The following is a 25,369-nucleotide window of genomic DNA, read 5'->3' on the forward strand; positions in this document are numbered from 1 at the left end:
GTAGGCACCGAGGGCCGCGCCACACTGCTTGGTCCCAGAACCCAGCGCTTCTACAGCCACCCCAGGACTCTTCGTCCTGTGTGCCCCTGAGCAGGCTGTCAAGGCTAGGTTCACTTCTCCCTGAACCCCGAAATCATCTAGCTCCCGCCCTGGGTTTGACACGCCCCTCCCTCTTTCTGGATCTCCTGCCAAAGCCGAAGCTAGCAACCTGACACCCAACCCTTTCTTCTGATCCTGCCGTTTGAACCTGATTTCTCTGAGATGCTTCAGGATGCCCAGGCCACTCCAGTGGGCTCAGAACCTATCCGCCCGGAAGTAGGGGTAGTGGTGGATAGGGAAGGGGAGACTGCTGGTACTTGTCAGGGAAAGAGGCCTGGCTTTCCGCACTTACGGTGGGGAGACTTTGCCTGTGGCCCACATGGGCCTGAACACTGGCTCGGAAGCCGCTCTCTGCGCCGGAGGAAGCAGGCCAAGGCCACCAGGAAACAGCAGAAGATAGCGCAGAGGCAGAGCCCCAGTGTGCAATAGACGAGGGCCAGCTGGTCGCTGCTCAGCCTCAGTCCTGTGGATGCTTCAAGACAAAAAAGAACATGAGTTCAAGGGGGGCACCCACCCAGTTTTCCCTTCTCACAAAGGTGTTATGTTCAGGCCTGTAGCTACCCATACCCTCCCCCATTCGAAAACTAAGTGCCCACCCTACCATGGGCTTTCTTTTTACCTCATTAGTCCCAAACAATCCACATGGCCATCCCCAGACCTCCGTCTGTGTTGAAGACATGAGATTCCTTTCCTGGCCCCAAGATGTCACTGCTATGCTTTCTGAGGGAACTGGCCCCTTCCACCCCAAACTGATGGCACATTTTTTCCAAGACCTTAAAGCTGGACCTCCCTGGAGCTGGCCTGTTCTGTTCTCTCCACATGCTTTGGAGATAGGCAGACCCAGGGACAGATGCATGCATGCTTATATGTAAGAACGGCAGTCCAAGAAGGGTGACCCCTCCTAACAGCAGGGTGAGCTTGGACTTGAAATCAGGACCAGGGAGATGGCTAAGGAGTCTGGGCCCAGGTGTGAAGCAGAAGGGCTCCAGGGTGGGGGGGCATCGGACACTTAACAGCTCAAGACTTGAACCTCAGGCTTTGGCTGAGGGACTAAGGCCCTGTCCCAGGCCACAGCTCTCTGCTCCTGACACTGTTCTTTCCAAATGATCCCTAGGTCCTGCAATTCGGGGACTAGGGCAGACTCTGTGCTAGTGAAGTGGGGGGACCACTCCCTTGAAAGAGGAAGTGGAAGTAATAAACTTACTTTATATAGGATTTATCAATAAACTTGCTCAGAAAACATTAAATTGAACAAAAGTAGATGTTTAACAATGAGCACTGGTCTGCCAGGCAGTTTAGAGGACAGCCCTGGCTGGCAATGCTAATTCATCCCCGAGCCTCTAATCAGGATGAGGACCCCAAGTTAACAGCTGCCTGGGGAAAGCAGGGCTGGTCTGTCTGGGATAACTATGACACTACTTTACACTGCAAATCTCCCCATCTGTTCAAACACCCAAACCTTGGAAATCTGTCTCTGCAGGACAATGTATAATTGCTCGAAGGGTAACTTGGGGCCTTGAGCCTATATAAACCGAGGGGGATTTCTGTTCAGGGCCGATTCCCTTTTGTGCATTGGCCAGAATTAGTCACACACTATCATTCAAAAGTTTTTCCTTCATTAATCTCCTAAGTGCTTGAAGTGTTTTCTCACTGAGAAAGCGTAATGTCGCTATAATAGCTCAGCCTGCTCTGGGTGCCAGGTGCTTTTGTACTGGACTTTCCTTAATTCTCCTGTTCCCTGATTAAGGGGGTCAAAGGCAAAGGGGGGTCAATGTCTTGTTTTAAAAACCGGATGTAATTTGTAAATCATCACATTCACCACTTAGTGAATTCTGAATGTTTCTTTTTTTAAGCACATTCATGAAGTTGCACAACCATCTCCACCCCCTAATTTGAGACTATTTCTATCTCCAATGAAAACGTCCTGTCCCATTAATGGTCCCTGCCCATTTCCTCTCACCTGGCCCCCAGTGACATTCATCTGCATTCCATCTCTATGCACTGACAGGCCTGTTCTGGACATTTTGTACCTCACACTGACAGGTTTGGGGAAATTATTCAGGATACCCATGTAGTGTCCATGAGACATTACTGGACAACCCTATTTAAAAAAAAAAAAAAAAAAGAGCTGATGGCATTCTATTTCTCTCTTAAGTTGTCGATTCGATGCTGACTTTGAGCTCTCTCAGTTTCCAGCATTCACTCCTTAGACAAACTGGAGTCTGTTGTAACAAACAGCTGTTCTTTCTGTAGGGTTTTGTACACAGCTCACCTGGCTGTATGATTACTAAACAAAACATTTGTTATATTTTCCTCATTAACTTTACCTCTTAACATTCCTCACGAGGTTGCAATAGAGGAGACCCAATGGCTGACCTCTGAACTTAAACACAGTCTCCTCCATGTAGATACACCACCTAGTGGACGATGGTAACAAATCATCAGTCTCACTGACCCTCGTGACAGAGCCTGTCACGTGTTCTTTGGCCTGTCCACTTCCTCTCGTGAGGGCAAAACTGCCCAACCATTTTCATTGCACTCCCAGTGAGAATTGTAATAAGCGAACAGTCTCCCTTTTTGTGTGTTGCAGATGCTCTGTTGCTCACATAGCTCACACCAACGATGCACACTGTCATCACTCGACTGTCTAATGTTCCGGAGCTTTGCCTTTGTCTGTGAAGTGTTAGGGTCCCTCAGATGGACCCTCCTCTGGGGGGGCTCTAAATGCTGCCCATTCTACATCAGCCCTTTGCCAGCCCATAAGCAGTTAGAGCAGTCTGTGCCTCCAAGCCCTTAAGCAGTTAGGGTGATGTCTGAGAAGGGAGGATGAGGAACTAGTTAGACAGACTCTGGTAGGCAGACAGACAGGGAGAGGGGCCATGCCGAGGTAGTAAAAATGGCGACCTTCCAAGACAGCCAGCTTCTTTCTTACCTGAGCTGAGGCAAAAGACCGGCAGCTTAAACAAAGACCTACTGGTGTTTCTCAGTGGGGACCCTGCTGATGGACTGGCCCTATGATATGAATTCAAAGCCGGATTGGGAGGCCACAGTTATGAGCCAGTCAGCTACCCTGTCCTTGTTCAAATCTGTCCCAACCAACCCTTGCTGGTGGCATACACCTTCAATCCCAGCACTTGGGAAGTGGAGGCAGGTGGATCTCTGCGAGTTTGAGGTGTGCCTGTCTACACAGCAAGTTCTAGGACAGCCGGGACTACATAGAAGAACACTGCCCCAACAAAACAAACAACAACAAAAAAACCAACAAGAAACAAAGCTGACCAACCCTGAATTAGGAGGAGAAGACCCTCCCGAGACTTAAAAATCAAAGCCTGGCTCTTGAGGAGAAACTGGATCTGGGCTCCCAAGTCCCCCTCTGTTCTGTAGAGGGTTCCCCCTCTGTCCCACTTTCGGGTGTCTCATTGGTCTCGAACTGCTAATCAAGCATTCCCTGCCCCACTCCCAGACAGCTTGCCTCACACCCAGGCCTTCACTCACCCAGAAAGCTCCCGGGAGGACCCTTGAAACAGTAAGGAGGGACTTCCTAAATGGGTCGGCCGCTCATCCTCATCAAGACCTTGGGAAACTCGCTCCTCCCCAACATCTGCTCAGGGCGTCTCACCAGTCAGAAATAAGCCAGCATCACAGGCCCCTGTACGTGTTGGCAGACCCCACTACCCTGCGTCCACTCCTGCTAGTTTCCTCCAGCCTCACCAGTGCATCCTCACCATCTCCACCATCACCATCCTCACCATCACCACCATCTCCACCATCACCATCACCATCACCACCATCTCCACCATCACCATCACCACCATCACCACCATCACCATCCTCACTCTCTCCACCATCACCACCATCACCATCACCATCACCACCACCACCATCACCACCATCACCATCCTCACCATCACCACCATCACCACCACCACCATCCTCACCATTACCACCATCACCACCATCACCATCCTCACCATCACCACATCACCATCCTCACCACCATCACCATCACCATCCTCACCATCACCACATCACCATCCTCACCACCATCACCACCATCACCATCACTATCCTCACCATCACCATCCTCACCATCACCACCTTTGCTCACAGGACTATCTGAACCACGGCCTTACCGATGGCCCCCCTGGCACTGTCCACGGTTTTCCATCTGTCTGAATTCTCTTCCGGTTCCAAATACTGCTGGGGACAGGGAGGAAGACCTGCCTTCCCCATTCTAGGAACATCCTTTCCAATCTGTAATCACCCATCCCCATTCAAACCTAGCCCTGCCACGGCCTGTGGGCTCCTAGAACCCCCAATGTTCCCTCGACCTTTTTCCAGCTCAAAATGAACTAATTAATTCATTGAAATAGACCTGTCTTCCCCAGTCAGCTTGCAGCCTTTCACTGCCGCGTCCCTGGGACACTCCTCCCTAAAGCACCCTGCAGAGGGAATCATCGTACACCAGACAAGCACTGGGACACCATTCCCTGTCTTTCCTATAAAGCGCAGCTCTTTGGGGGTTGCCGGGCAAGTGTCTCATATGTGTGCTTGCCCAGTAGCTGGACAGGTACCTATACTTACCCATCGGTTTCCACCATTTCCCTCGTCCCCCACGGAACCCTAATCCCTACATCAATAACACCTGCCTCAGTAAGAGCAAAGCAGGCCGTCCAACTTGGCCCTCTTCTCGCCACTCTGGGCATTCTCCCAGGACAATAAAGGAGAAGAGCAGGAACAGGGGTTTCTTTACATCAGTCAGCCTCCCTGTCTCAGACAGCCTACAATTCCAGATCAGCTCCACACACACCAGGCCCTCCTCCGGGAACAATGCTCCTTCTACGCCAACAGATCAAAACTGGTTCCAGACCCAGCACAGAAAACTCAGCAACAAGCCTCCTCTGGATGGACTCCTGGTTCCTGCCCATCCTGGCTCCTCCCCTCTCACTCCCTTCCTCCTTAACAGCCTCACACTTACAGTTTACCATCTTTTCAACACTTTCTCCAGTTTCTCCTAGACTGTATCACTGCCTTCCCCTGGTCCCCCACACGAGATGAGGACAACACCCCCTCTAGAGTCACTCTAGACGTGAGAACCCCGAGGTGATGCTCCCCCCATCAGAAAGTAGACAGACAGAAAACAGCACCCCCATCCCTTATATGTATAGGATCTGGGATTAAAGGAAATTTCACCCCTTGCCCCTCACGCAAAACCGACACCCTAAAACAAGCCCAAGTTCCCAGGAAATCTGCCACCATGGGATTCTCAGAAAGCAGCTAATCCCCTGGAGGGTCAGAGGAAAGCAACTGACCGATCTTCCATCCTGCCCTTCCAAGAAACAGTTCGTGTAGAAGAGCAGCTCACTTCCTCATTCTGGCCCCGGCAAGACCCTTCCCTCTTCCTTCTGTACCCTTAGAATATCACCCCCCCCCACACACACACACCATGTAATCTGCATTCCTCTGCAGGTTCAGATGTCGTCTTGGGCTACCACCTCTCAGACCAATAAATGTTAACTTTCACCATCACGGTTGACCTGAGTTTTTATTCTTTCATTTCCCTCTCATTATTTAATTCTTTCATTTACCAAAAAAAATTGCCACCTCCACCAGGCACTGTGGAATCATTCTCTTCAACTCTGTTCTGGGCTGGGCCCTGTTTGCTCCCATAGAATGAGACGCTCAGAGAGGCTATGTAAAAAGGGACAACCCTGGGAGGCTGGGTAGACCATGCCAATGCATTGGGTGTCTCAGAAGCTAGAGGAATGTGTGCATGGCTCAGCAGCTGGCCACTTGACTAGCACCAGGAGGATCAGGGTCTAGTGCCAGCACTGCACAGTATCAAGGGAAAACTTAGACAGATTTGGAATAATTTCGCTACAAAGATTTGGTTTCATGTTTGAAGCATCAGATTTGAGCAGTATACACCATGCATGTGTATTAAAGTGACCCATAGACTTCTGAAATTTTTGTCTCAATAATTTTTCTACCCTGGAGTAACCTCCCGGGCTTCTGGCTATTTGCCTAGAGTCTGGGCCTCTTGAATCAAAGACACTTGTTATTTCAGCCAGCTTCCTGGTCTCCTACCCATCCTGATCCTCAGATACCATAGGCATTGACCTCTAGTCACTTACCTGGGACTGCCTGCAAGCCTCCCAGCTCAGATCCCTGGTGCCTTCCTGAGTTGCCTGGCCTGGCTTCCACCTCCCTGGCCTGTGGTCTCCTGAGCTCGGACTGGAAGTTCACCTGGCTTCTGGCCTTTTTCTCACAGAATTGTGCACATTGCTGGGGGTGCTGTGTGCAGGTGGAGTCACAGCTGACACAGACCCCCAAGAGGTGGTCATAGTACTTGCCTTGCTCTCTGCGGCAACCGAGGAACTCTGTGAGACAGAAAGAAAAATGCTACTGGGTGTTTGTTACAGGCTGTTAGGCGCTTGGGGTCTGACAATAAACTCTGTCGAAGTAAAGAAACAAAAACAAACCAACCCTACATAGTTCAATGTGAAAACAGCAAGTCCAGGACAGTTGTGCCCTCTGGGTGCTCTCTAGCTGTAAGATTCACATTCTGATATTTGTATCTATATTTATACGTGTCTTCCTGTTTCCAGATGTTTCTTGTAACAAGAGCCCCAAACTTGCGGCTACAGCTTCTGTTTGTTGTTGTTATTGTTGTTTCTTCTTTGACCCATAAATTCTTCATACTTCTTAGTTTCCAAACATGGTGGGTTTCTACATATATTTAAATTTTTTAGATTTCTTTTAAGTGCATGAGTGCTTTGCCTGCATGTATGTATGTGCAGCGAATGTGTGCCTGGTGCCTGTGGAGTTCAGAAGAGAGTATGAGACTCCTCGGAATGGTTGTGAGCCATGGTGTGGGTGCCAGGATCAGACTGAGTCCTCTGCAAATTAGCAAGTGCTCTTAACTGCTGAGCCATCTCTCCAGCCCCCTCTACATATCTTAAAATTAATATCTAGGTGATTATATTGTCATATAAATTGTTTATTTGAATTTTCAAATCTCCTGAAGGAGAAATGCACTTCAAGTTAGTGGAAGGAATAGAAGAGAAAATGCCAGAACCCTCCTTGGAGAGTTGGGGAGGGAGCTGGGAAAGTCCGTGGTGATATATTTGGTAACACGTGGGAACCACAGCAACCTACACAGGTAGCGATGACCCCAGGGGCCCCTCTGGTGAAGAGATCATGGGAAGCTAATCTCCCAGGAGAGTGAATCCATCCACAGCTTCACAGCCGGAAAGGCAGGACATATGCCTACTTGGAGGAAGTGCATCTGGGAAGGGGGGCACTACCCACTTATTTCCCACTAAGCTACCTCCAGCACATGCCCAGAAATAGAGAGCCAAGTGACATGGATTGAGACCCCCTGAAGCCATGAGCTTTCCCGCTTTAAGACTAAAGGAGTCTTAAATGTCTTTAAACTATACAAGGGTAGACCAGATGGCTCAACGGGATAGGTGTTTGCCACCAAGACTGACTACCTAGTTTACCTAGTTTGATCCCTAGGACCCACACGGTGAAAGGAGAGAACTGACTACCAAAAGTATCTTCACACACACACACACACACACACACACACACACACACACACACACACACACAAACTAAGTTTTAAAACTGAGAGATAATCAGTAAATGTTTGAAAAACACATGAGTGAAAAAAACGGGATTATAAATGAAAAGGCCAAGTTTTAACAATTTCTGAAGATGTGCATGTGGGTGTGCTGTGCTCTCCTATCCCATGTTTATGTGTTTGATGATTTCCATAGTAAAATATTTCAAAGCAAAGCAATAGTAGAAATGGGGAGGTGGTACATGCCTGTAATCCCAACACAAAGGAAGCTGAGGCAGGAGGATCTCAAGTTCAAGACTAGCCTGAGTCACATAGTAAGACCAGTCAAAAAGGGGGAGAGAGAGAGAGAGAGAGAGAGAGAGAGAGAGAGAGAGAGAGGATGTATTTATGTCTTAAATTACCAAAGAATAAACTTAAAAACATTTTTTAAGGAAGAGATAGAGATGAAGGACTAATTCCTTCCTCATGTAGTCAGAGAAATCCTCCAGGATATCGATAAGAGGCACTGAAGGCTGAGTGAAATGAAGCAAAGATTAGAGAAATACATTCCAGGCAGGGGAGTAGGCAATTTCCAAGGGCACGAGGCAGAAAAGAATGGCCATGTACAAATAGCTGAAAGGCTGAGGAGAAAGAGAACATGTGACATATCATTCCTCCATCCCTGCGCCTCCACCTGGCTGCAAATGGACCAGAGAGGTTCTGGGGCAGGCAAAGGAATGGCTCGGTTGGCCCCCGTGCTCAGACTCCAGAACTCACTGCAAAAGTCTGTACAGGTGCGCTGGCTCCTCTGGCTGCAGGAGACACAGGAGACACAGGTTTTGGTCAAGGCGTCCCAGTGCTGCTCTTTGGGGCAGGATGCCATAGTCACCCCTAGCCACCAGTCCTGTGGAAGGAGAGATGGAGCATTAGGAGAGCAGATGGCCAAACAGAACCAGGCGGCCTCTCCTGCCACATTCTGAGACAGTCTCTGTCTCAGCAGGCAGAGAACAGCCAGACAAAATCGGCTTCCAACCTCAGCTGCGATCCGGGGTGGGTTCCTCACTTTTTTATCCTGTTTCCCGTTTGTAAACTGGTTTCTCTGAGGGTCCCTCCCTGATACAATTGCACCCTGTCTGTCCCCACATTGCCCTCCATGTGTACCAGGCCTCCTCCCCAGGGTCTCTGCTTATTTCCCCATCATCCTTGACATCTCTCGAAACCTCGTCACCCCCAGGGGACTGTGGGAAACAGAGGGCTGTAAGGACCAATTTATGTTTAGACAACCCGGCACTACCATTGTCTGCCTAGTGGTCTATGTGGAGGCCTTCATGCACAGTGAATAAAGTATCTTTATTATTAAAAAATAAAGATTGCTTTATTTTAATTTTATGCATATATGTATATATGTATGTATATACACCATATATACTCCTGGTGTCTGTAGAGGTGAGGAGAGAGCATTGGATCCCCTAGAACTGGAGTCATAGGTAGTTGTATGCTACTTTATGTGTGCGCTTGAAACCAAACCTGGGTCCTCTGCAAAAGCAGCAAGTGCTCCGGACCACTGAGCCATCCCTCCAGCCCCAGGACAGTATGCTCATCCAGCCAAGGCTTCTTCATCTCTTCAATCTGCTTGCCTCCCGTGATCCTCCTCCTTTCTGAGCATCAGAGCATGGACCTCAGGGGACCCTACTGCCTCCCACTACCACACACCCCTTCTTGCTCCTCACTGTGGCCTTGGCATTCATGAGTGTGTGGCTGCTTCCCACCATTGTTTGGATTCACCATGGGCATCATTTGGCAAGGCCTGGTCCTACCCTTCTGTCCAGTGGAGGGTCCTCAGGATTTAGAAGGTGTCCACTAAATGAGCAAAGCTTTTAAAAGCAGGCCTGGCCAGTGCCACGCCTACAGAAGGCACTCAGTGTAGAGTTCTTCCCCTTTTCTTTCTTTTTTGTTTGTTTGTTTTGTTGTTGTTGTTTTGTTTTGTTTTTTTCAAGAGCCCGTCCTGGAACTCACTCTGTAGACCAGGCTGGCCTCGAACCCACAGAGATCCGCCTGCCTCTGCCTCCCAAGCGCTGGGATTAAAGGCGTGCGCCACCACCGCCCAGCTTCCCCTTTCCTTTTTTTACTGATATATGAAACATCGCAATGACACTTTGTATAAAGCCCACGTCTTTCACAGGTGTAAAAGACATCATTACAGCCCACACCAAGACTGAACGCACTTCCTGTACCTAGTGACAGCCCACACCAAGACTGAACGCACTTCCTGTACCTAGTGACTTCTGCGGCTACCTCCCAGGAGAAGAGTAACTACTTTGACTTGTCATTGTGGGTGGAAGACCCTGTCTGGCAAGTTACCCACATGACACTTTTCAAGGTGTCTGTTTATTCTTCAATGAAAGAGAGCTGAGCAGAGGCCTGGGCCTCCTGTGCCACCATCAGGCAGCATGTAGCTCCATCAGAAGTCCTCAGAGACAGAGGGTAGTGAGCAGCAGCAGGTGGGAGCGACTCCGGAAGTCGGCAGGCCCAGGGGCAGCACTGGGTGTTCCTGGCATTGGGAGTGAGGAGACTCTGCCTCCTGATATGGGCCTTCCTCCCTCCCCTCCTCCAGCCTGCACCTAAGCAGCACGCGTCAGGCATGTAAAATTCTTCCCTCCACCCTGGGGCTGGTAGAGGTTAGCAAACGTGGATTGGGAAATGGACTGTGGGGAGACGCCGAAAGGTACCCTCTGTGGGAAAGTCTCTCCAACAGTGGCCAGGATCATGACCAATCACACAGGACCAAAGGAGCACTGGGCCACAGTGGGGCAGAGCAACGCCAGGTCACAGTGGGCAGAGTGACACCCAGTCACACTGGAGCAAGATGACCTTAGTCCCAGAGCTGGTGTCACTAAGGCAGGCAAACACAGGGATAGTTTGGTGGCCTAGGGTACTTGGTTTTGGTTATGCGAGCCTGTCTCCTGGTTGCCCAGCCCCCTCGCCTGTACATACTACATACCCAGCCCTCTTCAAACAATGTACTGCCAACCTCAGAGCCCCACCTGCCTGGAACTACACCTCTCTCTGAACAACTTAAGTTGTTCTGCCCCTAACAGCCATCAAATGTAGTTTCTATTCAAACATATTCCTAATGTAGCAGTAGGAAGACTAGCAAGGCCAATCCAACTTGAACTGGTTTTGGGAGCATATCTGGTAAGACAAAACTGCTTCCTCAGGCCAGGAACTTTTCGGGAGCATCCCCTGTTTACCAGCCTATGCATATGCGTAATTGGTTACACATATGACTACAATCAGATGCATGGGAAGAGACATGTGCAACAGAAAAAAAAAGGTTATATGACCTAATCTAGCAATCACAACAGAGAAGTGCCCATATTACACCCTTAGACACCAGACTCCTCCTTCTCTTGAACCCTGTGAAAGAAAGCCCCAAATAGTGCTGGGGCTCTCGAGTACCTTCTTCACTCTTGTGGCCCCTGCTCTTTTGCAGCGTATTCTGGTCACGCCTACTGCTTTTGCAGTTTTCTCGCTACTTGGCCATCTGTGTGAGCTTTCCTTTCTATTGCTTTTGTAGAGTTTTCTTGCTGCTTTGCACTCTGTGTGAGCTTTTGCTTCATTCTTGAATAAAATGCCAAGACTCTGCACACAGTCGGTGCAGAGAGCCACCCCGACACTGGCTGCAAAACTGGAGCAGAGGACGCTGGCTCACATGGAGCCCGGAAGGACCGACAAGAGGCAGCATCCAGACGGCAGTGACCTGAAGTGTCTCGCTATTAAACAAACAAAAACCCTCAGTCTTATTAAGAGCATGTAAAAGATTCGAGCAGACACTTCCCAAAAGAAGACCCAGAATCTCCCACAGGCACCGGCAAAGACACTCAGCATCAGAGCTCATCGGTCTTACCGCAGGCCTATGACTCCAGCCATCGGGGAGGCTGGGGCAGGCTCCCCAACTTAGCAAGACTGTCTCCAAACTAAAAGTAGTAAATAAAATAAATACAAATTTAAAAGGCTGGAATCCAGCTCAGTGCTAGAGCACTTGCCTAATATATGTGAGACCCAAGGTTCAGTCCCTAGGACCATAGAGAGAAAGCCAGGAAAGGAGGAAAGAGGAGGGGGAGATGATGAGAGGAGGAGAGAGGAAGAGGAGAGGAAAGGAGTGAAGGAGGGAGGGAGGGAGGGAGGGAGGGAGGGAGGGAGGGGGAAAGAAAAACCTCAAACCGGTGCCATGAAACCTTATGATGAAATTACAGAACCCTGGGGATAAAGAGAACTCTGAAAGTTCAAGACAAAAGCAACCCGTTGCCAGGGAGATGGACCAGCAGGTAAATGCCTTTGCTGCACAAGCCCTGAGGAGCTCAGTTTGACCCCTGGGGCCCCCATAGGGTTAAAGAAGACGACTGACTCTGGCAAAGTTTCCTCTGACCTCCACACGTGCGCTAGGACACACGGGCCTCCATACATTTGTACATCCCCCCCCCTCTCCCCTCTCTCCCCGATCCTAGTATACACTCAACATGACAACTCATTATGTACAAGGGACCCTCTGGAAAACTAATGGAGATGAGAAAGAATGGGATGAGAGATCTAAAGGCCCGGAAGAAAAGAGCTGCCAGCCACGAGTTGTCTTGAGCAAAACTGCCTATCAGTAAGGAAGGAGGCCGGCGGTGGTGGCGCACGCCTTTAATCCCAGCACTCGGGAGGCAGAGCCAGGCGGATCTCTGTGAGTTCGAGGCCAGCCTGGACTACCAAGTGAGTTCCAGGACAGGTGCAAAGCTACACAGAGAAACACTGTCTCGAAAAACCAATAATAATAATAATAATAATAATAATAATAATAATAAAGGAGAAATTAAGACATTTCTGGGAAAACAAAATTTGAGAGATCACATTTCTGGCACCAAAGACTACCAAGAGTCCTTCATGCTATAATGAAAGTGGCTGGACTGTGCCTTGGAGCCCAAGAAAGGATGAGAAACACTACTAAAGGTCCCGGCACAAGAAAACATTAGTTTTTGTTTTGTTTTCTTTTTATGTATATGGGCGTTTTGCCTGTGTGTACGTCTATGTACTGCGTGCATGCCTGGTGCCTGCAGAGACCCTGGAACTGAAGGTACCAAAAACTGTGAGTTGCCAAGTGAGAACTGAACCCAGGTCTTCTGGAAGAGCAGCTAGTGCTCTTAACTGCTGAACCGTGTCTCCAATCTCTGTTTTACTTTATTTTTTGAAACAAGGTCTCCTTATGTAGCCCTAGCTGGCCTGGAACTCTCTATGTAGGCCAGGCTGACCTCAAACTCACTGTCTCTGCCTCCTGAGTGCTAGGATTAAAGGAATGCACCAGCCACCATGTCTGGGTAGTCAATTAAGGTGTGTGTGTGTGTGTGTGTGTGTGTGTGTGTGTGTGTGTGTGTGTGTGTGTATGTGTGTGTGTGCACTCAATTGTGTGTGGTACTGAGGACTGAACCTAGGGCTTCACAAATCCTGGATAAGCACCCTTCCAGTGAGTGACATCTCCAGCTCTTTTCTTTGTTTTATTTTGAGACAAGGCCTTGTTAAATTGGTCCAGGGTGGCTTTGAACCCCCTCTCTAGCCAAGAGAGAGCCTTGTACTTGTGAGCTTGTTGCCTCAGTTTCTCGAGGACCTGAGATCATGGGCCTGCACCACCAGGCCCGCCAAGATAAGCTTTCATAAAGGCAAGAATTACTGCATACTTCTTATGAGTTGAAACTCCTATTTCTCTACATAATTTAATAGACACTACATAAAACAATTATTAAAACCCTATATTAATAGTCATTTGGTGTTCAAAGAGAAAATATGTAACATAACAACATCAAAGGAAAGGGGCAGAGATTTTTAGGAACAGAGTTTTGCATATTAATGAAACTAAGTAGATATTCAAATTAAGACATCACAAGATCAATTTGTTAATTGTAATCTTTAAGATAACCACTAAGAAAATAAATTAGAAATCTACATAAAAGAAGGTGGGCCAGTGCCATGACTCAGAGGGTATAGGTGCCCACTACCAATCCTGATGACCCGAGTTCAATCACCTGAACCCTTAAATTAGAAAGGGAAACTCGGCTCCCACAAGTTGTCTTCTGACCCCCACTCACTCTCCGTGGCACTGAAGCCCCCACACATACACACATTCATGCACAAAATAAATAAAATGGAAGCACTATATAAACAGCAGAAATAAATCTTCATCAGAAAAAAATATTAAATGTCAATGATTTGAACTCTCTTACTTAAAGGCAGAAACGGGCAGACAGATTTGCAAAAACCCACACGATTCATCTACATGCTATTTATAGAAGATTTGTTTTTGTTTGTGGTGGTGTTTCCGACTAGAGCACTAGGCGGTCTCCCCCCTTTAGCCACACCCAACCCCAGCATTTAGATCAAAGGACACAGAAGACTTAAAGTAAAAGCATAGAGCCAGACACTTGATGCACATAGTGCTCAGAGAGCAGATGCAAATTTACAATTATTATCAGACAGAATATGTCTTATGTCAAGCCCCAAAAAGACATTAAAAGAAAAGAAAACCCCAGACCAATATGTCCATGAATACAGGTGCAAGTTCCTCAACAAAACGTCAGCGTATCGAGTCAAAGAGAATTGTTCCTAGACTGCCGCAAGTATTCAGTTCTACAAAACTGAATGTCCAACTTTGAAAGAATTAAGAAGGAAACCACACAGTCATCCCAATGGGTGCAGAAAAGGCATTTGACAAAAACCCAACATCTTTTCTAATTAAACAAAATGAAAACAAGAAAACGCCAGAAGTAATAAACTAGGATTAAAAACAACCTTTTACATAAGAAAGGCCATATATGAAAGATTTTGCAGACATTAATGTACTTATGGGGAAAACTGAAAAGTTTTTAGGTAAGACCAGGTACAAGGCAAGACTGTATCCCTCACTCTCTTCTGCTCAGCCTGGTACTGGGGTGACTACACACTCTGGCTGATTCCTGACCTCCCCTCCCCTGTCCCAGGTCCTGTGGCATTTTCTTTTGTGTCAAGGTGGCCTCTGGTCAATGCCGCATGCAATTCTCCAGGAAACTTTAGGTATTGGTGTCCTTGGTGAACGTGTATCTGTGGACATGGTTGCTGGATACAGATAAAATTAGAGTAGAAGTCTGCCCTATCCCTGGCACTTGGGCAAAATAATAATGATAATACTAAATAAAGTTATCCAAATTGGAATGAAGCAAGGTTAAGACCACCTCTATCCACAGATGACATGATCTTATAGTAAAATGGACTACAAAACTGTTGGAGTTGATAAAAAAACATAGTTACAAGATTTAAAAAAAAAGATCAACCATCAAAAGCCATTGAATTTTCATAGGCTTGCAAAGAACAACACTAAAGGAAATTAAGGAACAATTTAACTTATAATGACACAAAAAGAAATAAAATACTTGATAAATTTAACCAAGGAGATGAAGTATATGCCAAAAACTATAGAATATTGTAGAAAGAAATTACCCAAACAAGTCAAAAGACACCTGTGTTCGTAGACTGGAAGACTTAAGAAGTCAATATGGCCCAAAACAATCTACCAATAGTATAATCTATAACAGAATCCTAACAAGTTTTTTAAAACATAAATAGAAAAGGATATTCCAAAAATTCGAATGGAATTGCAAGGAACTGAGCAGTCAAAATAATCCTAAAAGGAAAGGAGAATCGGGAAGAGTCACACTTCCTGGTGATGAGACGGCGCAGAGCTGCCACAGCCAGCAGTGTGTGGTACCAGGGCAGACAGGGGTCCAGTGCAGCCGGATGGGGAGCACAAAGAAGCCTTTGCAGGGATGAGCAGATAGCTTCTTTACAGGAATAGCATGAGCATTCAAAAGAGCAAGACCCAGTCTTTTCAATGAGTAATGGGGCTATCATTCAAATTAGGATGTCATACGGTTAAGATGTTATAGCAATCTTGGAGAGAAAGCTGGACAGACACATGCAAAAGAATCAAGTTAAGTACTTACCCAATACCGTTATAAAATAACTCAAAATTGATCAAAGACTAAGGGTTACACCTTTAAAACTTTAAAGAATGGGCCAGGTGATGGTGGCGCACGCCCTTGATTCCATCACTTGGGAGGCAGAGGCAGGCAATCTCTGCGAGTTCGAGTCTACAGAGCAAGATCCAGGACAGGCACCAAAACTACACAGAGAAACCCTGTCTCGAAACAAACAAACAAACAAACTGACTTAATTATATGTTACAGCATACACCAAGTGACGCTGCTGCTACAAAATATTCCAAACAAGCAAACCTCTAGAAATGGGAGATGGATTAGCTGTAGTCTGAGGCTGGAGGTGGGGGAAAGAAAATTGACAGGGTTCCTTTTGGGGTTTTGGAAACAGCCTAAAATTAGATTGTGCCGATAGCTATACAATTGTGACACAAAATCATTTGCTTTAAGTGGAGCTACTGATCCCCTTGTGGAGCGAGTTAGATGAGCAGGCCAGCGTGAGGGGCTCCAGGACGCACTGGAGGTCTGTAGCCACCACAGCCACTGGGTCTGACAGGGAGACGCAGGTTGACAGAGGGCAAATGCCAGCTGATCGATGGGAAGGAGCTGTGTCCACCCTTCTTTCTCATCCACCACCCAGATCCGTGTAAAGCCCAGAAGCACCACCCAGCCCCTAGGATGGGCAGAAGACCCCCGCCCCCCCAAGGATGACGGCAGCAGAGGCAGGTTTGAGAAGACAGCTCTGTTGGTGAACAGCAGGGAAAGAGGAATCGTTCTCATAAACTAGATTCGTGCAGGGGGCTCAGGTCAACACGGAGACACCCCTGGACCCTGAAGTCCGGTCAGCAGGACCTCCACTTCCTAAAGGCCTCCTGACATGATGGCAGCTGCTGTGCCATGGAAGACCGCTGTGGCAGATTTGTTTGAAACCTGCGAAAGAAACTTAAGACAGCGGCTTGCATCACCCAGAAAGACCTAGCATGTCGGCAGTGTGGTGCTGCAGGGCTCCTTTACAGAGGAACGTGAGGTCAAAGCGGGGCGGGGGTGGGGGGGGGTGCGGTTACAGGGACTTCTGTCCCAAGCTCCACGCTGATGGCATTCCTCACCCCTTGCCGCAGGCGTTAAGGAAGGCAACTTTGAACCGTGGGATTTGTCAGTTCCCACCTTTTGAAAGCTGGACACACGGCGTGTTTGGCTCCTGTTGTGAATACCTTGAAAGAGGAAGGAAAGACTCCTGGAGTCTTTGAATACTAGTCAGATGCCAATGTGAGCAAGCAGTCCCACGCTGCCGTTAGAACGAAACACTCAGACGGTTTCAAGAACACAGTGAGGGCCAAACTACAGCTTTTTGCTATTAAACCAAATGCTTGTGGTTTATTTCATTTTCATACAAAACAGTTTTCCACTTGAGCAAAACAAAATCATTTGTTATGTGAACTATATTAAGGTAGTTACTTTCATTTTAATGGCTTCCTATTATTATTATTAATTATTATCATTATTTTTTTTGAGATAAGGTCTCACTATGTAGCCCTGGCTGTCCTGAAACTCACTATGTAGGCCAGACTGGCCTCGAATTCACAGAGATCCACTTGCTTCTGCCTCCCGAGTGCTGGGATTAAAGGTGTGCGCCACTACACCTGGCCAATAGTTTTCTATTTTTAATTTCATGTGTAACTGTTTTAACGTTTATTGTTATAGAGGAACTATGAGCAGAAAGAATATGTACCTATTTCATAGTGGTACAAATGTAAGAAATGCTAAAATATTTTCTAAGCCAGAGGATTTTTGTTATGTTTAACTTCCCAGAGCCTTTGTTTGTGACTCTTCAGGAGGGTCTGAAGGGTTGAGAGCAGGTTTGTGGCTTCGAGAGCCGTTTTGTAGGTGAAGAGAGGCAGCTCACCCGAGGCCCAGGGCAAGTGTGCTAACAGTGGTAGCGTCAACTCTCCACCTGTCTCAACCCTCACTGCAGCATCAAGAAGCTGCTGTGGCTTCCAGAACACTCTGGCTGATTCCTCACTCCTGGTCCCAGGTCCTTTGACATTTCCTCTTGGGTCAAGGTGGCCCTGGTCACTGCCCCATGGGATTCTCTGTGAAACTTACGTATTGGCATCCTTGGTGGACATGGTTGCTGGACAGAGACGAAAATTCTAGCAAGGGCCTACCTGAGCCAAGTCTGGGTGTGGGAACAGGTGGAGCCACTGTGAGCCCTGAGTCCTGATGGCGAGCCTTAGAGGTAACCCTAAAACCCCATCAGCACTACATGTAAACAGCCCTGAAGGAGACAGAATGGGGACAGAGAGAGGTTGAGACATGGAACCCAGTTTCTCCTGTGGGCCATGAAGGACCTGGGCTGAACTTAGCCACCGAGGACACCATAGACACTTCAGGCTCAACACCTTAGGTGTTCTTTAAGAGTTCTTAGAAATTCATGACAGTTAAGTGGGGACAGAGTTCTAAATGCTAAGGTATCTAAAATCTATCAGATTCACTTAAAAACCATCCAGGGGCACAAAGAGAACAGCTGGAGTGTGTGGACACAAAAAGAAGCCCCTACCTGTTTGGCTGACCCCACGACCCCTGGCAGGCAAGACCCGAACCCGGAGCCCTCTCCCATGTACAGGACTGGGGCTGTCCCAAAGCAGAGTAGCCCTAGCTTGTACCTGTGGTGGCACTGCTGGATCCCCAGCCCCCAGAGCACCTTCCTAGCCCTCACCCACCACAGCTGGCTACTCACCACGCTCCTGTGCCACTGGCTTCAGCCTCCTGCCTGCCCTGGCCCACACCACTCATTACTCAGGGCGTTTATTATTAGCCTGAGATTTTGTTAGGCCTAGGCCACACTTCCTGGGTTTTCCCCTCGACCTGGGCATGTAAATAAGCCAGCCTGCTGACCTGCGCCTGCGCCTCAGTCCAGGGAGTACAGGTGGGTGATCTGACCCTGTTGGCTCAGCAGTAGGGGCTTAGCTTGACCTGGCTGTGAGATGACAAGGCTTGGGCACGTCTAGCTCTTCCCTGGCCCATTTCAGGGGCCTGGTTCCTGTCTGCTGTCCATTCTCCAGGCTGGGCCGCCCAAACAGCTCTTGTCTTCCCAAAAGAGCCTTCCCTCCCTCAGTCCTTCCCTCCTATTGAACTGCCTCATCCTGTGTTGCTGCCTGGTCAGTTCCTGCTGTCCCTTCTACAATTCTCCATTGAAGTATCACCTCTCCCAAGAAGCCATCTGTGATCGCCCCAGGTCATTAGGTGCCTATGTTTGGGGCAGACCCTGCAGATCTGGACTTTGCTTCAGGGTCCAAGGCCTTGGTAGGGGCTTACATACGCAGTGACCTTGTACCTTCATGTTCTTATCTGAAAAATGGGTCTTTGAGTCATCGTGAGAATGGCATGTGTTCACACAGTCACTTGATCATTGTTTGTTTGGTTTTTAGTTCCCTTGAGACAGGTGCCACGAAGTTGCCCAGGGCTAACTTGAACTCAAAATTCTCCCGTCTCAGATTCTAGAGTGTTGGGATTTTAGGTGTGCTCCACCATACCCGGCCACCACAGGCCCATTCTTACAGCAAGTTCGCAGCACACAATGAATCCTCCAATAAGCAACATGGAAAAATCCGTGCTACAGCCCTGATTACCCCGGGCTTTAACTCCATTTCTACATATTCCCAGGTCTTCAGAATCCTGCAGGGATAGAAAGCCCAACAATTGAAAGTTTATTGCAGTACTGTCCACTGTAGCCCAGATAGGGAGTCAACCTGCATGTCGTCAGTGGGTGACTGGATAAGAAAACTGTGGTGTGTGTAAACATCAGGATTCTATTCATCCTCAAAAGAGAAGGGACTCCTGCCATTTATATCAACCAACATGAATGGGACTGGAGGCCCCCATGTTAAAGAAAAAAGGTCAGGCAGGATGTGGTGGTGGCATATACCTTTAATCCCAGCACTTGAGAGGCAGAGGCAGGTGGATCTCTGAGTTCAAGGTCAGCCAGATCTACAGAGTAAGTTCCAGGACAGCCTGGGCTACACAGAGAAACATTGCCTCAAAAAATAAAATAAAATAAAACAAAAAGAAAAGGAAGTCATGGCCTGAAGTGAAGGCCCAGTAGTTAAGAGCACTGGCTGCTGTTCAGAAGGCCCAGGTTCAACTCCCAGCACCTACATGATGGATCACAAACATCTGTAACTCCAGTTCCAGGGGATCTAATGCCCTCTTCTGGCCTCCATGGACCCCAGATACACATGTGATGCACAGACACATATACAGGCAAGACACCCATCTACATAAAATTGTAAAAATTGAAATTATTTAAATAGAAAGAGAAAGAAGTCAGTCATGGAAAGCCAAAGCCATGTGTTCTCACTCCTGTACAGAATACAGAGCACAGAGATCTTACAGCTGGAAAGACAACCGAGTCATCCAAGGCTGTGGAGGGTGAAGGGCAAGAGGACAGGGACAAGCTGGGCAGAAGGTCCCAGCTTCGGCTGGGTAGCTCTGTGGTTCTGTTGTATAGCAGGCTAATGTGGTTCACAGTAACACGTTACGTAGCTCAAGACAGCTAGAGAGGAGCTGCAGTGCGGCTCAGTGGTCAAGCGTGGGTCAGGGGTTCATCCTCAGCTCTGCAAAGCAAACCGGCACATACCTTAATCCCAGTGCTGAAGAGGATGAAGTAGGAGGTCATGAGCTCCAGGCCAGCCTGGGCTACATAGTGCGACCCTGGAGAGTATGGGTGGGGGAGAGAAATACATCTCAGGAGCTGCGGGGTGGAGTGGGGGATGAGTGGTGGTGCTTAGCACTCACAAGGCCCTGGGTTCAATATCCAGGACAGAAGGGCAGAAGAAGAGAGGAAGACAGAGAAGAAGGGAGAAAGGGAAGAAAGAGAGAGGGAAGAATGAAGGAAGGAAAGAAAGAAGGGAGGAAGAAGGAAGAAGGAAGGAAGGAAGGAAGGAAGGAAGGAAGGAAGGAAGGAAGGAAGCTAATCAATGACAAACCAATGTCACCCATCGGGTCGAATCTCTGAGTGTGATCCAGAGGCAGCTGCAGATGATCTAAGGAAATATGAACATCCTTCAGCTGGAGCTTGGGGCTGCCCAGAGCCATTTTAGGGGACTCTCTACCCAGTACTGACCCCCGAAACTGGAAAGTCCATCGCTGGCAGCTCATTCACGGCAACAGGAGGCTGACAGTGAGGCAATTGCCCATCCACTGGAGGATGGCTGCATAGCCAGGGTGCAGAGGTCAAAGGAGAAGCCCCAGCAGCTGTGGGAGTGTGGGAGAGGCTGGGCTCGACAGGGCAGGCCACTAAGAGGAAAAGTGGAGGAGCAGGATGCTGACAGTAGTCTGCACACACACACACACACACACACACACACACACACACACACACACACACACACACACACAGAGGCACTCATACATACATACACATTCATACACACATAACACATACATATCTACAATCACATGTACATATAAACATATACACATGCACATATATACACATATATGCACACATATACATGTGCACATATACATACATGTACATATATACACATACACATATATACACACACATATGTGCTGTTTTTTGCAGAATGGTGTGCCTGGGGATGTGCTATATGACAGATGGGACAAAAGAGTGATGTTTGAGGGAACCCCAGCCCTACGTGGGAGGTTTTCATCGCTAGTGTTAATGAACAGTAGCATAACCAAGGCTGGGCAGAGGAAGTGACGGGTAGAACCCATTGCCAGGAACATTCTGCCTCCATATGGGAACAGGGCAAGCTCGGGGTTGGTGGAATGCCTTGGGTTGTGGCCCCTCCTCGCCTGTCTGGATGGACCTGTTGGAGCTGGACTCTGCTGCCTCACTGAGGGCTGCCTGGGGCTCAGGCCTGTGTGGTTTCGAAAGCTCTCTGGGGCTGCTTAGCCCCCTGTACCTCCCACAGCTGGAGTGGGATATGTTAGACTGACCGGTCCTGATCTCACACGCCATCTGGGCAGATACTTAGAATGTTCTGAGCATAAAAGCGAGCCGAACAAAGCCCAGGTTGCTCTGGGGAGATGGGAGGTGGGGTGGGATAGAAGGGGAGGGTCCCTCTGGTCACATCCAGCCACCACTGGCTGACGCTCCAGTGCACATGTGCTCTCTCAGAATAGAGCTGGCAGTTTCCAAACCTCATTCTGAAACCAGACTTTTCTGTGCTGTCTCCAGGGGCACCACCGGCTTCTCGCTGTGAGTCACATGGCCAAAGTTTTAGAACCCGGAATAAAGACACTTTGCACGCTACAAGGCTTGAGAGCTGGTTCCTTTACCCAAGTGGGCTCCAACAATTAAACTGCGTAGGCAGTTGGGATAGGTCCAGAGAGCAAACCCCGGACCATCTAAACACCTGGGTGCGTCATTTCCAACCTTTTAGCTGAACCCAGCCCCACAGCAGAGCAGCTGGGGGATGGGACCACTCCCGTGCCCCCCTTTGCTTACATCATGCTGGCTGGGACAGCTCAGACTTGGTGTTTTCCATGTGACTCAGTCTCTGAGGTACATCCTCCAGCAAGTCTCACAGGGACGACGACGTTTGCTGCGGCCCCAGCTCTGCTCCAATGCTCCGGTCTATTGTGTTGCACACGGTCTCGCTGAAGGCCTTGAGGTGCCTCAGCGCAATTACCTAATCGAAGGGAACGCTGCCCATTATCATTGTCCAACATTGCTTGTGCACATGGTGGGGTTTCAACCTACAGACTCATGGCGGCAGCTAGCTCTGACCTACCTCCCCTCAAGTCCTGGTATTGAGGCACGCCACTCAGTAATATCCTCTGAGTAGGTGCTGTTATTGGATAAGCAAGTGTCCAGAAAGGGACATTTTTAGACTGATAGCTGGAGCCCTTGTGAAGACTGCAATCTACCCATGAGACATCCATGAGCACTTCTCAGAAGTGCTAGCTGCTGCGCTTGGGCAGATCCCAATTTGAAGAAGCAGACAGTCGGCTCTTTGTTATAGGAGTCCCCAGCTTCTTATGGGAGGCGCTGGGCACTCTTTTTTACTTTAACTTTTTTTTCCTTTTTCCTTTTTATTGTGAACATTTCAAAACAAAGAGCAAGGTGTGGACAGGAGCACAGTCAGTCACGGGGGCCTCTGCCTGCTCACGGAGTCTCTTCGGCTATGCCCATCTGCGTCTGCCTTCCTGCTGAACGCCACCTCTGTCTCCTAGTCTTGCTTGTCTAAAGCAGTGGTTCTCAACCTGTGGGTCTTAACCCCCGCTTGGGAGGGATTGAATGACCCTTTCACAGGAGTTGCATAATCAGACATCCTGCATATCAGATATTTACATTATGATTCATAACAGTAGCAAAATTACAGTTATGAAGTAGCAACGAAATAATTTTTTTGGTGAGGGGTCACCACAACATGAGGAACTGTATTGAAGGAAGATGGAGAACCACTGGTCTAGAGTGTTCTCTGTGATTTCCAATCTTCCATTTCTTCTTTGACCTGTATTGTAGTTTATCTCGATGTTCCTTAAAGGTCCATGTGCTGGAAGCATGGTCTGGGGCCTGAGGAGCTGCTGGGAGGTGATGGACCCCATAGGGAATGGGGTCTATGGAGGAAGCTGGGCCATTGGGAGTCTGGCCCTCCCTGTCTCTTTGCTCCCCACTCTGCCCACCCTACCGCGAAGCAGCAGAGCTACCATCAGGAGCTAAACTCAGGGAAACCACCAGCTAAATCCTTCCTCTCTCCTACACGTTGCTTCTATCTGGTTCTTCACAAGGATGAGAAAAGAAACTAAGTACCAGGCGTCTCCATGGGAGGTAACGGCCCCTGTGTAAGCACTGGCACCTGTGGGCTGTGCGCTGCTGTTTCTCCCACGGCCGCCCTTGTTTGCACGGCACTGGCTTACATAGCTCAAGCCCAGCATAACAAGGATGACCTTTCTGTTGACAACTTAAATTGATGATCCTTGGCAAAAACAAATGTCCCCCTTGCAAGCTGGTGGCTTTCTAACCCTGCCGTCATTTTTATATTTTTAGTGTCTGTGAGGAAGGGCTCTCGCTTCTTGCTGTCACAGAGATGTGTCCTGCAATCGTGCGTTAAAGACTTAGGCTTGGCCTGTGGTGCTGGAGGGAGATAATGGCACGAGTAGGGATAAGAGCACACATTGTGGGAACCAGGTCTTCCCTTCCACCATGTGGGTTCTGGGGAATCGGACGTAGGTTTAAGTCAGGCTTGGCGGCCAGCCCCCTGATTGGGCTTCTAGAAACTTTTAGATCTTAAGACAGGAGAAAATCTATTTCTCTCCCCATTGGTCCCTTGTCTCTCTAGTTGAAGTCCTCTATTGTACAAAAGGGGTTGGGAAAGCTGCCTCCTCCAGGATCTTCAGTGCTCTAGAAAGGGAGGGACTCACAAGTGGATGGCCCTTCAGGGGACCACCTATTTTACAGACGGGAACATTGAGGTCACGAAACTTCTGGGCTCTGGACTACTTGAACATCTGACTTGTCCTCGGACTCCAGCAAAGGACCCAGCCCACACCGTCCATCCATCCAATAGTTTTTGAATGAGTAAGTGAATGGAAATTACAAGCAAGTGAACAAAACCCCAAGTTCTGGTTCCTAGTAGAGGTGACCAATTCATGGAAGGAGAATCAGTGAACCAGGTTCTTTGTGAAGAGAAAAGGCCACAGCCTGAGGGAAGATGAAGGGGGCCAATGACTCAGAGAGCCTTCTGTGCACAGCCTGTGACTCACAGACCAGCAGGGAGGGAGCACACGAGCCAAGAGTAACCTGGATCCATCGAGGGCTCTTCTCTCCCACATCCCCAGGTCTGCTCCACTGCAGCCATCCCTGGGGTGAGCCAGGGACATCCCTTTGCCCTACTTCCCTGCCCTGGCAACACCTGGCCTCCTGTGCTCTGCACTAGAAAGTCTTGTCTCCAGCCATCTTCTTTGAGAGTCTGTTCAAGTACTGGCCAGAGTCCCCATCTGTCTTAGTGAGGGTCACTATTGCTGTGATAAAACACCATGGCCAAAAGCAACTAGGGGAGGAAGCGTTTATTATTACAGTTCATCATCAAGAGCAGTGAGGGCAGGAACTCAAGCAGGGCAGGAACCTGAAGGCAGGAGCTGATGCAGAGGCCGTGGAGGGGCGCTGCTTAGTGGCTTGTTCTCTATGGCTTGCTCAGTCTACTTCCTTATAGAACCCAGGACCATGAGCCCAGGAATGCCTCCTCCACATCATTCACTAATTAAGAAAATGCCATACAGGCCTGCCTATAGTTGGATTTTTTTGTTTTGGTTTGGTTTTTGTTTTGGTTTTTTGAGACAGGGTTTCTTTGTGTATCCCTGGCTGCCACTGTCTTGGAACTCACTTCTGTAGACCAGGCTGGCCTCAAACTCACGGAGATCTACCTGGCTCTGCCTCCCGAGTGCGCCACCACCGCTCGGCTTACACCTGGATCTTATGGAAGCACTTTCTCAATTGGGGCTCCCTCCTCCCCAGTGACTCTAGCTTGTGTCAAGTTGACATAAAAATAGCCAGCACAACTGACCCTTGTCAGCTTGACACACAAATCTATCATTATTAAGCCATAACCTTTACTTTCATACTCATCCCCAAGATCTCAGTCTGGTTTACAGAGCAAGTTCCAGGACATCCAAGGCTACTCAGAGAAGCTCTGTCTCGGAAAAAAAATTCAAATACCTAAAAGTTCAAAGT

The 25,369-nt window shown here is 48.5% G+C and overlaps 1 protein-coding gene across 2 annotated transcripts in view; it reads right to left on the reverse strand.

Annotated features, from left to right (window-relative positions):
* Positions 1-25,369, reverse strand: part of Tnfrsf13b (TNF receptor superfamily member 13B) — a 125,327-nt gene that overhangs the window by 6,935 nt on the left and 93,023 nt on the right. For both annotated transcript variants that reach the window (XR_008222320.1, XM_052757270.1), the window contains exons 2-4: positions 8,444-8,570; positions 6,234-6,479; positions 392-571 (exon numbers count right to left, since the gene is read on the reverse strand). Coding sequence is in view for 1 of the 2 variants with exons in the window: in XM_052757270.1 (XP_052613230.1) it covers positions 392-571; positions 6,234-6,479; positions 8,444-8,570 (553 nt within the window). In the remaining variant the exon portion in view is untranslated. The remainder of the gene's footprint in view (positions 1-391; positions 572-6,233; positions 6,480-8,443; positions 8,571-25,369) is intronic.

This window comes from Peromyscus californicus, unplaced genomic scaffold, assembly GCF_007827085.1.
Source record: "Peromyscus californicus insignis strain IS unplaced genomic scaffold, ASM782708v3 Scaffold_3__1_contigs__length_106647218, whole genome shotgun sequence".
NCBI lineage: Eukaryota > Metazoa > Chordata > Mammalia > Rodentia > Cricetidae > Peromyscus > Peromyscus californicus.